Source organism: Aethalodelphis obliquidens, unplaced genomic scaffold (genome assembly GCF_003676395.1).
Source record: "Aethalodelphis obliquidens isolate GAN/ISIS:26980383/991018 unplaced genomic scaffold, ASM367639v1 scaffold1, whole genome shotgun sequence".
Lineage (NCBI taxonomy): Eukaryota > Metazoa > Chordata > Mammalia > Artiodactyla > Delphinidae > Aethalodelphis > Aethalodelphis obliquidens.
This window is the reverse complement of record NW_020837945.1, coordinates 73,213,272-73,230,998: the sequence shown is the minus strand read 5'-3', so window position 1 is coordinate 73,230,998 and position 17,727 is coordinate 73,213,272. Positions and strand designations below refer to the sequence as shown.

The 17,727-nt window shown below is 48.6% G+C and overlaps 1 protein-coding gene and 1 pseudogene across 1 annotated transcript in view; both read right to left on the bottom strand.

Moving 5' to 3' along the window:
• The window catches only part of XXYLT1 (xyloside xylosyltransferase 1), a 190,408-nt gene that overhangs the window by 70,300 nt on the left and 102,381 nt on the right, over nucleotides 1-17,727 (bottom strand). Inside the window, exon 3 of the mRNA XM_027108352.1 lies at nucleotides 4,664-4,796. Coding sequence (XP_026964153.1) covers nucleotides 4,664-4,796 — 133 coding nt within the window. The remainder of the gene's footprint in view (nucleotides 1-4,663; nucleotides 4,797-17,727) is intronic.
• Nucleotides 6,883-7,729, bottom strand: LOC113621508 (NADH dehydrogenase [ubiquinone] flavoprotein 2, mitochondrial pseudogene; annotated as a pseudogene).

The following is a 17,727-nucleotide window of genomic DNA, read 5'->3' as shown; positions in this document are numbered from 1 at the left end:
TGACCAATGGCTGTGACCCCAGCTCCTCAACACACAGACAGACACACACACACACATTCACACACTCACTCATTCCAGGCTCAGCAGGGGCCCTGTGACCTGGCTAAGGCACTGCCAGGCTTCCTAGCCCCAGGGGCCTCCCCGGACGACCCAGGCCACAGTCTGGGCCCCCTGCAGGGGGTGGGTGGTGGACCTCAGGCCTGGTGCCTCACGGAGACTTTAAGGGCTGCCTCCCAGCCTCCCACACTCCCAGCCTCCCTCCCAGCCTCCCAGCCTCCCTCCCTCCGAGCCTCCCACCCTCCCAGCCTCCCTCCTTCCCAGCCTCCCACCCTCCCACCTTCCCAGCCTCCCACCCTCCCAGCCTCCCTCCCTCCCTCCCTCCCAGCCTCCCTCCCTCCCAGCCTCCCTCCCTCCCAGCCTCCCACCCTCCCAGCCTCCCTCCCTCCCTGCCTCCCACCCTCCCACCCGTTTCCCTCATAAGCTCCAGTTCCATACCCTTTGTTCCTGCTCACTCAAGGATCTTATAAAAAAGCCAGCTCACAGTCCTCTGCTGAAAAGGGAGGGTTTAACACTTTGGCAGGGGTAGAACTGCCAGATTTAGCCAAGAAAGAAGGGAAGAAAGGGAAGGGAGAGAGGGAGAGAAGGGAGGAAGGGAACCCAACAGGATACCCAGTTAAATTTAAATTTCAGATAAACAACAAATACTTGTGTAAGTATAACCCTATACAATATTTGGGATATACTTACCTAAAACAAGTATTCATTGTTTATCTGAAATTTGATTTAACTGGGTATCCTGCATTTCAACTGGCAATCCTATATGGTTGGGAGTGGGGTAGAAGAGGAGGTATACAGAAAAACACATCAGCAGGAAAGGAAAACACAGATGCAGTTGCGATGATTAAGGAAGGAGGGAGACAACGCCTTTACTGAGAGTCTCTTCTACACCAGAAACTTGCATGTGCATTATTTCATTTGAGTGTTCCAGTAATTCTGTGTATTAGCCATATTTATCCCCACTTACAGATGAAAACACAGAAGTTCAGAGAATCAACTGACTTGCAAAGTGTCACATGGGTAATTCGTGAAAGGCAGGACTATAATCCACGGCTTCTGAGTATAATCTGAGCGCTACTTCTTCTACATATGGCTGCTTTGCCTGCTGATACACCCTTATAATTTTTATAGGTTGTACACAGAGCAGATCCAACAGTTTTCTTTACTTTTCCAATACATTCATAAGGAAGTAAATTCTAAACGGCATCCTGGACTAACACATATTTGCAAAATACAGTCGTCTACTTACAGAGATCATTGTATTTACAGAGAAAGCACTAGACCCTTCTCTCCTTGGGGCCACTAATCCCAACTGACCACATTGCCCAGCTAACCATAGTTCCCTGACAAAGAGGCAGAGAAAGAGTCGAGACAAGAAGGACAATGTTCCACCCAAGATGACCACTGCTCCCCAGTTTTCAGATGAGGAAGGTCATGAGATATTTGACTCAACAAAATCTTACAGGGACCCAAGAGGAAAAGGCTCCTCTATTCCTATGCTAGCATCCCACGAGCCATCATTTTCCTGAAAACACAGTTGATTTGGTGTTATGTTCTGGGGGGGAAATTGTTTTTTAAAAAGCTATCTGTCAAAAGGACAGTGGGACTTTCTCCTCCAGCCCCCCAAGCCTCTAACATCTGTGGCACACAATCGAAGGGAAACAGCCATAAAAATGACTTAATATGTGCCTTTTTTGAAGTACAGTAACTGTCGGACAAGTGACTATAAAAAGAACACAGCTGAGACGGTCTAGATTTATTTCTGCTTAGTGAGTTTCCAGATCAGAATGTGCTCTGTTCATCAGTTGTTTTGCTTTTGTGCTGTTTGGTTTCTAAATTTTCCTTTCTTTTCACAGATGCTAGCAGCTTCTGTTTATGATAAAATCCTGCCCATCTCACAGTCCACACTCAGGGAGACCATGTGGCAGTCAGGCCCCACTGCCAGTTCCTGGGGGAGGGTGGTGCCCACACAGGTGGGCAGACAGCCGCGGGGATTCCCCACCAGCTACGATGGCCAAGTCCATGGAGATGGGGCTGAGCCTGTTCACAAGGGCTCCGCTCTGCCTACCCTTGCTCAGGCCCTGTTTACTCCCCTGCCTTCACCCCTCCTCTTGCTTCTCCCACCCCTCCCTACAAACACACAGGCACAGACTCCAAAGTGGCAGACAACTAACACTTGATCTTTTGGGCCACTGGAGCCTCCAGTTTTCTGTGGAAGATGGCAAAAAACCACACTCTGTATCCACCCCAGCCAGCACCATTCTCAGCCTGAAACAAATACCCAAAGGCAATTATCCAGAACCCCGGGGCGCAGATTAGCTCAGGGCAGTCATTTGCAGACTTAATTATCAGAGGTGTTTAGAAACATTTCAGCTGGAGGGGGGTGGAAGGGGGGGGGGGAGAACATGGACGGACTTTTAATTTCTGTTGATTCTGAGGGCGCAAGCCCTACAAACAAGGCATTTTTTGGACTCTACCAGCTGCCCTGACGCAGGGGTCTCTTCTGTCTCATCGTAGAGAATGATAATTAAAGATTCTGAAGGTGAGAAAAACTCAACTTCATTTTGGATCTCAAATCTTTCCAAGATTTCTCTTGAAAAAGCCAATTAAATTGATTTAAGTTTCACTGTTTTTAAAATCCTCAAGGTACAGAAAACATGAATTCTGGCCAACACCATTTAAATAAGTGTGATCAGGTTTCCATATATATTACATGAGAAGATTCCAAACCGAGGCTTGGAGGCCTCAGGGCTCTAACTGCACTTAATAGTAAGCCTGGTTTAAGGATCCCTGGGGCACTGGCCCTACCGAGCAGTGAGGATCTCACCAGCTGACAAGCAACCTCAGGCCAAGGAAAGACTGTGCTGAAATGGTGAGGGTTGGAAGGGCTGGGATCACAAATGCCAGGGCTGAAAGAGGGAGGTCTCGGAGCCCACCTGCTCCCATTCCCAGACGGAGGAGCCCAAGCATGCTGGCTGGGCAGGCACCAGCACATAGCATATCAGACTCTGAGGGCTTCTTCCATCTCCTCCCAGGATCTTCGTTCCCTGACCAGGGACCTAACCCGTGCCCCCTTGCAGTGGAAGCGTGGAGTCTTAACCACTGGACTGCCAAGGAAGTCCCTCCTCTCTCTGTTAAATCAAGACCCCCAGACATAAGATACACCTTGTATGAAGGTGAGGGAATGAGGCAGGGAGGCTGCTCTGAGTACCAGGGCAGATGTTTGCCCAAACCTCCCCCTTCCCCACACACAGCAGAGTAAAGGGCTCCACTTGGTCACTCTGGGGCAACCTGCAAGAGGATTACGTAAGGGAGAACAGCCCACCAGGCCCAGGAGTTATCGACTCATTCAGAGGCCTTGCAGGAATTTCCTGTTGTGTGATCTGGGTCTTGCAAATAACTACAACCAAGCCGAGGCTGTCACTCTCCTCTGTCTTGGAGGAAATGCGTGTCCTTGAGTCACCAGTTGCCGGTGCCCTGCAGCTCTCCAAAGACTGGGCCTAGCTCTGAGAATGCCCACAGGGAGCCAGCAGGAGGGTGTGCACTGAGAACGAAGGGTGGGCCAACCCAGGGGGCAGTGAAATCCCAGGCCGTGGGCCTAGTTTTTAACAAAAACCTACAAGTGTTTCTGCTTTTCCTTTCCTTTTTAAATTTTTTTAAATTGTAAGACATATATTACGTACAAAGGAGTACATGCAAACACAGACACACTCCCTCCAGTGCAGCACAAAAGAAATGCAGCCCTCCAGCGGCAATCCCCACCCGTGTCTGCGTCCCCACCACTCCTCCGCTCCCTCCAGAGGCAACAGTCATGCTGGTTTTGGGAACCATCATTTCCTTCGTTTTCCTTATGATGTTCACCACTTGCGTATATATCCCTAAAGATTACATTTCCATTTTGCCTATCAATTCACATAGCTAGCTCCCCGTCTGTTCGTTTTATCTTTATATAATACTCAGTTAGATGAATATATTATATTTATCCATTCTGCTGTCTATGAGCATTTAGGTTGTTTTCAGTTTGGGCTACTACAAATAATGCCGCGACGAACACTCTTGAATGTGTCTCCTGGTCCTCAGGTGCTGGAGTTTCTTTATGCTGCACACCTGACAGGGAAACACTGCAGCACCAGAATGCGCGTTTCACTAGCAGATGCCAATCTGTGTTCCAAAATTATGCTGCCTCTCCCTCCCTGAAAGACACTGATAAACCCACTCCACTTATACAGAGGAGGGGTCACGGTGACTCGAGGCCAAGAAAACCTAGTTCATCACCAGACTGGCAAGTTAAAGCTGTATCTTGATACCTTCTCTGTAAGACAAAGCCCAAGATTTTAAAATTCTGAGCTGAGCCAGAACCAACAATCCAAATGGCTGGGCTTTCCACAAGAAAAAATGTCACAAACTCCGCCAAATGAATGAAGTAACATCTATGGATTCGGTGCAGACCCACCTGCCCACACTACTAAATATAAGCAATAAGTACAAACGTGTCCCTGAGATATTCAGCACAGAAAGACTGCAGACGGATCAGTCCCCATCTGCCGAGGGTGGAGGGGGAGTGAGGAGGGGTCCTGGAGGCCCCCCACCAGCTGCTGCCACATACCTGTATACTGGCTGCATCTCCCTTGCTATGCCAATGATGGCGCCGGGCAGGAAGTTATCAAACTCCTCAAACAATTCCCGGATGTTGGTCTTGTACTTTAGGTCTAGGTCCAGCTGAATTATCCGCAGGATCTCTGGAGGAAAGAACAAAACAATAATGAGACAGACACACATCCTGGGAGGCTCAGCCACTGACAGAAAATGAAGTGGAAGGTGCAGAAAAGGGTACTGGATTATTCTTGCTGTCACTGAATAATGCAAAGACACTGCTTGAAACAAAGGCCCTTCATCTACCAGCAAGCCCCCACTCACTAGAAGCCTTCATAAAAAACAGCGGCCCTGGAGATTTCCTTCCAATTGCAGACATACAGTTTCTGTAAAACTAGGCAACCAGATCCTCCAGTTTAGGCCACTGCCCTGGTGTAATTGTCAACAGGGCACCATTTCATTCTCAGAAGTATCTGATTTAGATGATACAGTACACGGACACCCTACTGAAAACTCAAAGCATACAGGTGTTTCTCTTTGGGGTACAGGTAGTAAGTGACCCACAGAAGTCATTATTGCTTCAGGTTCTTATTCCTATATATTTCTGCAAACCTAGGTATGTGTGGAGTTAGGATGCTGACCCAGAGAAAAACAGCTAAAAGACCTCAGATACTGTTTTTTGGGTTTTTTAACATCTTTATTGGAGTATAATTGTTTTACAGTGTTGTGTTAGTTTCTGCTTTATAACAAAGTGAATCAGTTACACATATACATATGTCCCCATAACCCTTCGCCTCTTGCATCTCCCTCCCACCCTCCCTATCACACCCCTCTAGGTGGACACAAAGCATGGAGCTGATCTCCCTGTGCTATGTGGCTGCTTCCCACTAGCTATCTATTTTACATTTGGTAGTGTTTATATGTCCATGCCACTCCCTCACTTCGTCCCAGCTTACCCTTCCCCCTCCCCGTGTCTTCAAGTCCATTCCCTACGTCTGTCTCTTTATTCCTGTCCTGCCCCTAGGATCATAAGAACCTTTTTTTTTTTTAGATTCCATATATATGTGTTAGCATATGGTATTTGTTTTTCTCTTGCTGACGTACTTCACTCTGTATGACAGACTCTAGGTCCATCCACCTCAGTACAAATTACTCAATTTCATTTCTCAAAAACTAGTTTTTAAAGACAGTCTTAAAAATAACCATATTCATAAGCATCATGGTTACTAGTCTGTCATAAGATCAAGGCCAAACAGTGACTCTGAGAAATCCTGGAACAACTGGATTAGTTTAGATCTATCCCTGAATTAAAGCTGGCTGTTCATTTTTTATTCCAGCTTGTAAAACTCATATCTAGTTTCTTGAACTGGATATTGTACACAAAGGATTTTATTCTTTCTTCTAAGTTGTAATATGCATTCAGCTGAGGAGTATATTTCCCATATCCACTGAACTTTCCAACTCAAGTTACACTTCCAGTTTCCTCCCCCAATTAGTTTTTGTATACTTGCAGGGTCAGGTTTTGCTTTGTACCTTCCTTCTTTAAAAATGATAAACAGTACTTCTAGAGACAACTACCCTGTCCTCGTCACACCTACAGTCTGCTTGATGTGTCATTTACCAGTTGAAATTACAGTAACAATTGTGTGCCGTAAATATAAAAATGTTTAAAGAGAATACTGACAAATAAGGTTTATAGAAATATCATATTAACTTAAGACTTGGCTATGACTAAAGATGGGAGAGCAAAATGTATTTGAAATTTGACAGAATTTTTACTTCACAATAACCTAATATTACTGATAAAAGTGAAGGGGCAGGCTTCCCTGGTGGCGCAGTGGTTGGGAGTCCGCCTGCCGATGCAGAGGACACAGGTGCGTGCCCCGGTCCGGGAAGATCCCACATGCCGCGGAGCGGCTGGGCCCGTGAGCCATGGCCACTGAGCCTGCGCGTCCGGAGCCTGTGCTCCGCAACGGGAGAGGCCACAACAGTGAGAGGCCCGCGTATCGCCAAAAAAAAAAAAAAAGTGAAGGGGCAGTTGAAAATGGGTAATATTGAAATAACTGTTAACTAGCTTATGGAATAATGTGTTCATAGTTAGCCAAAGACAGCAGACGACTGAAATGGTGCTCTGAAGTTCTGACGTGGCACTTATAGCTGCAAGTTGCTAGGTTACAAGCAAGGTGTACACAGACGGAAATGAACAAATAATATAAAAAGTCTATGTAGATAGGAGATTCGTATTTTATTTCTCCAGTGACATATTTACAGTTGAATATAAATTAAAGGCGTGCTTGCACACCAAAGCCAGGTCCTTTAGGTGGTTCAGTCAAAGAGGTAAGACCTCCGGCTGGCTCACATGAGAAACGTCCACTCCTTGGCCCAGGTTTTGGGATTCTGCCAGTCTTGAGTTCATCAATAATTTTTTCAATATCCTTAGGTGTCAGATCCTCAAAGTAGCTGTCATTTATTTGAACCATTGGTGTGTTTACACAGGCCCCTGAACATTCCATTTCTATAAGAGTGAAAAGTTTTGTCTGGTGTAGTCTCTCCAACCTTTATACCAAGCTTTTTCTGAATGACCTCCAGTATGCTGTCGGAGTTATGAGGCACGCAAGGGAAGCACGCAAGGCGTAGTAGTGCAGACTTGAACATGTTTTCCAACTGGCTTTCGGTTATACACTGTATAAAAAGTTGCTACTTCATATACTCTCATTGGAGGTACTTGTAAAACTTCTGCAACCTTGTTCATAGCAGAGATGGGCAGTCATCCATTCTGTCTTTGGGCTAAATCCAGGACTGGAAGCGCAGCTGCTGCTTTATGCCCTTCTGGGTAGTTTTTTACAATTGCCTCTATCCTCTTATAGTTTTCCGGTGTGAAATCAAATGGAGCATCTGGGTTATTCTCAGGAGTATCTCTCTGCACAAATAAGAGCTCCAGAGAGCTGGAGTTCTCTCCGGCTCCATTCTGCACAGCTGTCTTATGCAAATTCCTTATATGTCTTCCCCACTGGCCAGCGAACCCAGCCGCACGGGCCCAGAGCACCACGGAGAGGAACATGGCAGGCCAAACTGTGGCCCTTCGGGCCGCGTCAGGCCTACTGTTATGTTTTTAATCCACTGTCTGAAAGACTAACTGAGCTATAATTAGACAGACCGACTCTCACAATCACCTGGCTCTTAAGAGCTGTTTGCTTCCGTTGCCCCCAGATGACTCAGGGGCGAGAAGGGAGGAGAGAGGCACTGAGATCGTTCTCCATCCTTCATCCAACAGGACTGTCTGAGCTCCTGGGCCAGTGGTGGCAGCAGGGGACCACACACCAAGCTGACTGAGCCCTGCCCTCAGGGAGGGACACTCAGGTGACTGAAAACAGTAAGGGGGGACCTAGTGCTGACGTGACATGGAAGAGGGTTAAGTGATGAAGGAGAAAGAGTAGTACTAAGAGAAGGCCTGGCCTGGGAATCAGACCACAAGGGAGCAGATTCCAGTTCTGCTGCTGATTAATTCTGTGACCCTGGGGAAATTATTTCACTTCTCTAAACCTTAGTTTTTTCATTTGTTAGTGCAGATGATACAGTGTGCCTCATGAGGCTGTGATGCCGAGAAGACGAGATAACAGGTGGGAAACGTCATCCAGGCTGTAGGCACCACAGGAACCCAGGGTCTGGAGAGTAGGGAACACTCACTAGAGCCTGAGGCAGTTGAGGAAGACTGAACGGAAGAAGGGGACTTGGGCAGGCGAGGAGCAGTGAGGTAACAGCACCACCTACCCAGAATGCCGGGCTCCCCCCTCAACTCTCCACCACCCTTTCACGGCGGCCCAGCTGCAGAGCACGGCGCTGTCAGGACCCACTGCCCGTGGAAGCCCCCTGAAGACAGGGACCCCATCTTCGGCATCTTGGCCTCCGTCCACTCATAGTGCAGGGCTTGGCATTCAGTAAATACTCAGGAACGTTTGTGGAATTCAACAGTCATTCTCTAGATTAGTTTATGAAGAAATCACAGCTCATGATTCAAGAAAACTGATTCATTTGTCTCTGTTCCACTTTCCTTTGTGATGCAGAAACAAATCAGTAATTGATATCCCATATGAGCTTTCTGGAAAAAAAAAAGTGCCAGTAGGTGAGAATCCAGCTGCCCAGGCCAGAGGGGAGCAGGCTGCTTCTTGGGCCCCTGTGGAAAGGGGGTAGATGAGAATGGGCCCCAGGCCAGTTCGGACCCGGCGGCCTGCCTGCCTTCACACTGCCCACCCCACACGTAAATGTGAGCAAAACTGCCACTTCCCCTCCTGCACTAAAGACAATAATCACAACTACCTAGAAACCACGAAGGGTGATGAGCCAGGAGCCTGGAGGTCAGCAAGCCCATGTGCTGACGTGGCTGCCTCCTAGACGCTGCCCTAAACCGGGAAGGAGAAGAGAAACAGGCCACAAGGTGGAGTCTCGGGGCCCCTGCTGCTCTCAGAGGTGGCGCTGGAGAACAGAGGTAAGGAACCTGATGGTGACCTTAGGGAAGGCCACTGTGTCCCAGGAGAGAGTGTCCAGGCATAAGTTGCAGCCACCAAGAAGTCATGACGGGGAGGCCCCACCGCACACACCCCTCCAGCCATTTCTCTCTTTCAGTCCATCTCCTGCGTCCCGAGCTCCCAAATCCAGGGTTTCAGGCAGCTCTCACACACGGTAGAGCAGAGCCCTCATGAGACAGGGACAGAATGGCACCATCATCCCAAACAGAGAAATCACATCATCGCCGGGGGTGGGGATGGTGAGAGGACAAAAGGGTGTTTGACCTGGAGATGGGAGGCCTCAAGGAAGTATGGTGGTAGTTCTGTGGCACCGTCAGGGCTATGAAAGAAAGGGAACTCTCATCCTCACGGCCCTGGGAGTACTTCCAAAAACATCGGCGAATGCCACATAAGAAGCACCCTTTCTCTGAGTGGTTTATAAGTATCTGGTATTATTATACAGGCAACAGTTTTATTTCTCGTAACCACCCGACATGTTAAGTGGAGTTATTCCCATGTTTAAATGAAGAACCAGAGGCTTAGAAAGGTTAAAAACAATAGCCCAAGGTCCCACAACCAACAAGTCTCGGAGCTGGGATCTGAACCCAGGTCTGCTTGACTTGAAAGCCCAGCATGCTCTTCCCAGTAGACCCTGATTCTGCTTGTGACGGGAGAGGAGCTCCTGGGAGCTAAGTTTTAGCTCCACTGCTACCCACACAGGAGGCCTGGGAGCACGGAGAAGTGCCAAAGACCTTGACAGACAAAAAGCAGAGCGACAGCCTGGTCAGATGAGAATTATGAGGAAGCCCTCTATATAAAAGCGGTAATTTCACTATAATTAGAGAAATTCCTGATCGAGGGGCCATGCGGTCTGTCAATCAGTCATTCTTCCTTGAAGGCTTACCATGTGCTATGTGTACTCTCTGGTCTTTCAAGATCATCTAAATCCTACTTAATCTGCCTGAAGCAATCCGAATACCTCCTTCCCTGGCCTGCCTGGACAGGACCTGGGCAGAGGGCCGAGCTCAAGGACATCAGATTCTCTTGAGGAGACCAGCTAATGCATTTGGGCAGAGCCTGGCCTTGTCTTAATATGCCCCTCAGTAAATCTGAGCACTTTCCCAGACCTTTAGGCACTGGCTGGGAGTGAATTTGGGAAGGTGACGTGCAGCCCTAAGACACAGGACTTTGAGATGCTTTAATATTTTTTATAACTCGTCCTTGGTAAAGCACCTTTCAGGAAGGATTTGCTTAAGCTTGGGAAGACTTCTTTCGAGAGAGAGGCTTCGCCACACAAGGTTAACTGATTAGGAAGGAAAGAGGCAGCAGCTCCAGCATGAAGTGACCCCTTCACACCAATGTGAAAGGACTGACCCAGTTGTCAACTTTCAGGCTGAGGCAGGAGGACACTCCCTTCTGTTCAGGGAGACCGACAGCTCCCAGCACAGCCTGCACTAACATGCAGGCATCTGTCCAGACGGTTATCCTTTTATGTAACTGTGAAATAAGATGCCAAGTTGTAAATGTCGCTGCTGAAAAGAGGAAGATGCTTACCAGGAAGGCTGGAATTCATTAGGATGAGATGTTTTAAAGGGCCCTGTTCCTCTGGTCCTTGATATAGTCATTTCTGTGGGAACTACATCCGGCGCGTTTTATACATAATGCTGAAAGACTGTTTTGAGGATGAAACAAGGTTGATATGTGGAAGTAGCAGCCACAGTGATGGCCCGGAGAAGATGCTGGTTGGAGGACAGCTGTAATGACAGCAAGTAAGACCACTGAAATGTAAGGAATAAATGAATGAGATAACTGCTCCCAAAGAAAAGAGGAGATGAAATCTATAAAGCACTGGGGAGAATGTTTGAGCAAAAGGAGGAGGAGTAGTCTACAAAACGCAAAAAAATGTCTCGCATCTCAGGCTGGTTGAATGTCCGCCATGTCACAATCCCATGAGAAGAAAGCAGAAAAGGTAGTGGACAGAATAATCTAGGATAATGCATTTGAAAAGGGAACCTGATAATAACTGAGGCCAATATACCCATTTACAGATGGGGAAACCGAGGACCAAAGAAGCAGAAGGACTTGCCAGGGATTACACAGTCCAGCTAAGTGGCCAAGCTGATCCCAGGACTCAGGTCTTCTGACTCCCTAGCCAATGGTCTCATGTTAACTAGCCCCCCTGCCACCACCCACTCCCAGCATGGACCATGAACCCCTAGGGAGCAGAAGATATTGTGTAATGGCCCAAAGGGTTGTGCACAAGACTTGCCAGGCACCCAACACAACTAGCTCATGGAGGATCCGCAAATTACCCATGAAAACGTAAACCTGCAGATTAATAAGTAGTAGCCAAAGAAAAGAAAGACTTCCATGACCCACACAGTTTGTAGTCAACTTTTGGAAACGGGAAAATGGCTCTCCATAGTCTCACATTAACCTCAGGCAGAGATGTTAAAAAAACAAACAAATCTTTACATTCCTCTAAGAACACACCTTGAGCTGTGCTAAATTCAAAGGGAGGCAGGAACCTGACTTAGCATCTCAGAGCCACCCTTGGGGACTCAAGCTAACCGCCCCGTGCGAGAGCCACAGCGGCCAGCAACCACGCAATGTCCTCCCCGTGCCCACCATCCTCTGTTCTAGGCAGACCTGTGCATTCCCAGGAATGTGTCTGCTGCTACATTCAATCAGTTGGGTGAGGGGCATTCCGACCAGCCCCTCAGGCTTAAATCTCTCACAGACGTGTTTAAATCACAAAAGCAAGAACTGAAGTATCAGTGTGTGCCTAGGTCACGTTCTCAGGTAGAAGGAAGCTTGGCTCACGTGTTAGGAAGAGACCTGTGTGTGCACCTGGTATTTGAGGAACACACTTGTGGCTGGTCAACCTCCTCAGGTGAGTTCAACTCCCTGATGCTGGTTGCCCAGGCCTCTTGGTAAATGATGGAACCTGGAAGAGCTTCCGGCATCCCCACCTCATGGCTCAGCAGCCGGAGCTTTAAACGCTGGTTTCCACGGAGGACAATAGCTTGGCAAGAGCTCAGAAAAGCTGACCTGGGCTATTTCAGGAAATGCAAGAATTGCTGCCTACAAGGTATAGAAGGTGGTTCAGGGTTCACACAGGACTGGTGAATGTGTGATCACAAGATAGGATCCACTGAAGTATGTCAACTCAAACTGGGAAGAGATGCTCAGGACCGAGGTGGGCTTTCTGGTCTAAGACATACTTCCTCTTGAGCTTCAACTCCAGGGGATAAAGTAAAACATGTGGCGCCGTCTTCACAAGAGGAAGTCAGCTCGCCTCGTCCTCTCATGCTCCAGTTTCAGGCTGACAACATGGTGCCACTCGGTTCGAACAAGTTGGAAAAGGAAAGACAAGATCCCAAGTGCCGGCTCAAAATGCGCTTTCAAGACCTTCAAATCCCCATTACCATCATCACCGCCCTGACCCTGGATGGCACTGAGGAGGTTCCAACTGCCCGGGTGATTGCTCTTGGGGTTCAGAAAGCCCACCCCCGCTGCTGTGTCTGAGGCCCTGAGCACCAGCCTGGCTGGGCTGTAGGGTTGATGCCTCTGCACAAGTGCACCGCAGAAGGCAATGTCCACAGCCTTAAAACCAGCTGGGAGGTTCCCAAGTCAACATTCCCCGATGGAAACAGGCTTGAGACAGCTCATCATCAGCCTCCAATTAAACCAGCCACAAGGCATGTCATCTGACCATGGATGGAATTACAATCCGGAGCGAGTAATTAAGGATACCCCCAAACAAACAAAAGGATTTTAAAAAACCTCCTTTCCTCTCCCCTCCCTTCTCCTATCCCCAGAAACCACAGACACATCTTAACACACACAAAACAACACAAAACATAATAGGTCAGGAAATGATGAGAAGGTAAGACTCACTTAGGTGAGCCCTGAGCCCCCCATCCTGGGCAGCAGACGGGCCTTCTTCAGGGGCAGATGAACCATGCAAGCACCTTCTCCCCCTTTGTGTTTTGAAAGAGCATCAGAGCTTCCCAGAGATAAATATTTATAAAACATTAGAAGGCCCTCACCTCTGAACATCAGCCCAAGCTTTCCACTAACCCGGAGGGGGCTTGGGGAGGAAGGGAAATGATGACAGCTCCAAGCAATGCGGGGCATCACGAGGCTGAGGACCTGAAAGCAGCTGCTTAGAAAGGGAGCTCACTTTCTCATTGTCTGCTTGGCGAGATCGCAGCAATTTGCCACCTGCTTTATCATCATCTGGAGCTTGTTAATTGCTGCTCAGCAGCACCTCTGGCCTGTAGGACCCAAAGGGCACCTGAAAGGGGCGGAGACTTCCTCTAAGGGTAAGAGGCTCCTGACCGGGGAGGAGACAGTCCCGACGTGCCACACCAGCCACACCAGCCCAGCATTTCCCGCTAGAGGGCTTCAGGCTGGGTGTGACGGAGGGCCCGCCATTCCACTGCACAGACCCAAGCTGTGTCCCCGAGGGGGTCCGAGGGTGGAATGCGCCGGGGCGGTTCTCACATCCAACAGGGAACTTGGGTCGCCTCCCAGCTGGGCTTCTCCATTCCCTTCCCCGTGCAAGGCCCAGCTGCAGGACAGCTGGCTAACTGTGGGAATAGCTGGCACGAAGGAACACAGTGGAACATGCCAAGCGTCCAAGGGGCTCCTCCAGCCTGCTCAGAAACGCTCCTTCCCTCGGAGCAGAGAGAGTGTGTCTGTGCCAGGCCCATTGCTGGGGCTTTACAGCTACTGACCCAGCGCACGAACCTCCACTCTGCTCTGCTGGGTGGGTATCAGGACCCCCCATCTTCAAATGAGGAAGTTGAGGCTCACAGAGTTTTGGCGACTCACCTAGGACAACCTGGCAAGGAAGCGTCAGAGTTGAGAGCAAGCACAGATTTGCCTCATACAGGTTTCTGAGAAAACCCTTCAGACATCTCTGAAGTCCCTTTTCAAATTCCGTTATCTTTAAAAACAAGAAATGCTGCCACACCAAGAGCAAAAATACCAGACAGATGCAGAGCATCTCAGGCAGAGACTGGGTTTCCCACAGCCACTTCCCTCAAGGCCCCCACCCTCAAGGAACTTGAAGACTATTGGGGTACACTTTCACTGAGCAAGGGTCAATGGAGAAGTTTCAGGAAAAAGAGGTTTCATGCCACAAAATTAAGTCGAAAGGAAGTTCTGAAGCCCCACACTTGCTCAGAAGCCCCACGCTTCCCTGCCTTGCAGGTCCCTGGATGGCCAGGATACAGCAGTGCTCGGGTCTGCAGGCTCAGCGCAGCCAGGAAGTCCCCCAGGCTAATCTATGCTTTCCACATCAGCAGCCGGCCCCTCCCCTGGGGGAGGAGGGGAAGGGAAAGGAAACTGAGTTCACAAGAGTGATTAATACAACCTGTTAGCAGCTCTGGTGAAAGGCTTTGGGGCCAAGAGGTTGAAATTAATGACCAGAGTCAGTTTTATGTATTAACTACAAAGCAAATTCTTTCTTCTAGCCCTACTCAACCCTCTCAAAATTAAGCGTGGAGTGTTAGCTATGGCTCAGCCGTAACATTTTTTACAACTATCAGCTCCTGTTTTGTGGACAAAACAAGGTATTATGAAAAGACACGGTTTTCCGCTTCAGCAACAGTGCAACGGGAGTCTCCTCCCTCATCCTTAGCACCTTCTGCGACTTGGTATAAATCATATCCTTTAGGATAGGACAGAATTTATTTTGAGCTTGGCTGAAAAACTCCAGGAACATATATAAGAAGACAACACATAAAACACCCAGCCTCAATTTTCCTCTCACTTATATTGCCAACATGAGATTACAGCTCATGTACTTCTTTATGAAGTCCAATATGCAGGGGAAATTGAATCTTAGATTTGAAAAGCAGAACAGCAGAATATCCCACTTGCTTTCATTTCTATGGTATGGATGTCCATGGTCCCTGCTGGCCTCTCCACAGCTTACAGCTCTCTGATGCCTGCTATAGACTTTATTTCTTGTCTCTCCTGTAAACTCTCCTTCCTGTTGGGGGCAGGACCACACCGCGACTTTGTTCACCAACACTGAGTCTATGCCTGGTCTCTGCTCTTTTCACGGCTTTTTTCACGGACCCCTAGGGATGGCAGCTGTAGAAAGCAGTCCTCTCTGGGCAGAATTAATAGGTATTTTCTGGAAATAGCGATACAGCAGTTACCATGGGTCTGCCCAAATGGTCAAAGCAGGACTTTGCAAATTCCTCATTCTGAGGTTTTTACTGGAAGTGTGTGGCTCTTGCTTCTAATCCCATCTGCCCTCTCTCTTTCCATCTTCCAGCCACTCTCTTCCTCTGCGCTGGCATTTGAACCTACCCCAGACCCACAGATTCCATTCAGAATTAGGGAAACTAACAAAGGTTTTGTCCCATTGCCTCGCAGTTCCTCATCCCCAAGCTCTGCCCGGACACACGCTCCTGTCCCTGGGCCTGGCCAGCACCCCCCGCCCGCTTCGGTTCACTCAGATGACAATGACAATAACAGGACTGATTCCTTATATTTTACAGCACATAGCGATGTTCAAAGTGCATTCCCAGATCACAAAACTCTTTCCCATGCTTTGGCTCATTTAATCTTTACAACAACCCTAGGGGGCAGGTGCATCTCTGTGGGTTGGGTCCAACTGCACATAGCAGAAGACCTAAAATAACAATGGTTTAAACACACATAAGATCATAGCTAAGCCATCCAGGGATGGGATGTCTTCTTTGTGAAGTTATCAAGGGTCCAGGCTCCTTCTACCTTTTCATTCTGCTATCCTAGGTCTGGTTTCCATCCTCAAGGTCACCTCATGGTTCAAGATGGCTACTGATGCTCCAGCCAACCTGGCTGCATTCCAGGCACAGAAAGGAGGAAGGAGGAAAGGCCCTCCTTCTTCTTTGCCCCCTGCAATAAGGCAGACCTTTTAGGCAACCTTCCTGGAAGTCCTTAACAATTCTTCTTATATCACACCAGACAAAATTTAGTCACATGGCCACACCTAGCTGCAAGGGAAGCTGTGGAATATATTCTTTTACTGGGCATAATGCTGCTCCCAAATAAATGGGATTCAGTTAAAAATGAAAAAGGAGAGAATAGAGCAGCAACTAGCAGTTCCACAGCAAGCAAGTATTCATTCCACCCACTCTGGAGATGAAGAAGTAGGGGCTCAAAGAGATTAGGTTTCGCTAAGGTCACATGGTCAATAATGGCAACACAGGAACTAAGTCCACATCATCTGACCCATGTCCAGATTCTTTTTCCTTGTTCACAAAGTCCCTGTGGCTGCAGTGGAGCCACTAGCGTGTTCCTGCCTGGACTCCTGTCTGCTCACCTTCCAGACCGTTGCTCAGCCCTCACCTGTTCCGTGATGGCCTACCATCGCCTACCTACCTACCTACCTACTGAGATCTGCGCCTGCCAGTCCTGGATGCCATCGTGAAGGATGCCTGTCCTTCATCGCCTGCCTCTCACTTCCCTCCCTGCCTGGCTCCTTGCCCTGTGCCCCAACATGTGCCTTCAAATCTGGGCATGGTCACTATGTAAGGTGAGCCAAGCCAGCGCCAACCCAGACCCCCGCGAGCTGGAGCACACCCCAAAACTCTGTAATGCCCGTGGAGTTCTGTGAGAAGGATGCCTCACCTGGGCCCTGCCCCACAAGGATCGTTGGCATCTCCTAACACTGTTTCCGGTGGTGAACCTCTTGTGTGGCCGGTGCCTTGTTCCATTCTGACACTGAAATCACACTTCCTGCACGCTGCGTGGCTGTGCGCTAGAGCAGAGACCTTCAGGTCTCTGACAACAACACCTAAGCAAGCACAGGCAATTTTGCTTTCAAGGTCCCAGCACCCTGGCCACTTCTTTCACTTCACAAAAAACAAAGGCTTCTGATTTGGGCAGCAGTTCTTCCTGATGTGAACAATGGATCCGTCCCTCTTTCCTGGGGCTGAACTGCCTGAGTCCCTTTCACCCAGCAGACTCATCTTTCTCCAACGGGGCTTACAGCTCACCACCACCCTCAGACTCAAGGCTGTGGGTCTCCTTCAGCATCCTCTCTAGCTGATACAGTGGGAGGACCTGCAAGAGAGGGATGGGCACCACCGAGATGCTTACACCAGGAGGGAAAGTGGATCAGGCAGAGAACAGCCAACACTTCCCCAAGGGGAGAAAGCCTGCCCTCGGGCACACGCCTGACTTCTCCCTGGCACCATGGAGGAGTTGAGGAAAGAGAGGCCCCCATCATTCCTTGTGCCCAGAAATCCACATTATGGCAACTTGCAAGGAGAAAAACCAGTTTCTCTACTTTATGAACCCAGAAATACCTCTCTGAGACAGGTGAAGATCTACCCATCCCCTTACCTTTTGAAGCAGGAGAAAAAAATCTGTTTTTCTTTCTAAATCATTAAAAGGTTTTAGTCTTTTCAGGAGGAAAACCTGTGACGGTTTGCAAACTGACTTGGCTATAGTCAAATTGCTCTCCAGTTTTCCTGCCTCCTGAGAAAATGTTACATTATTTTGACTTTTATGCTACATTACAAAAAGAAAGATGGAAACCATAGCAAAATGAATAGACAAACTA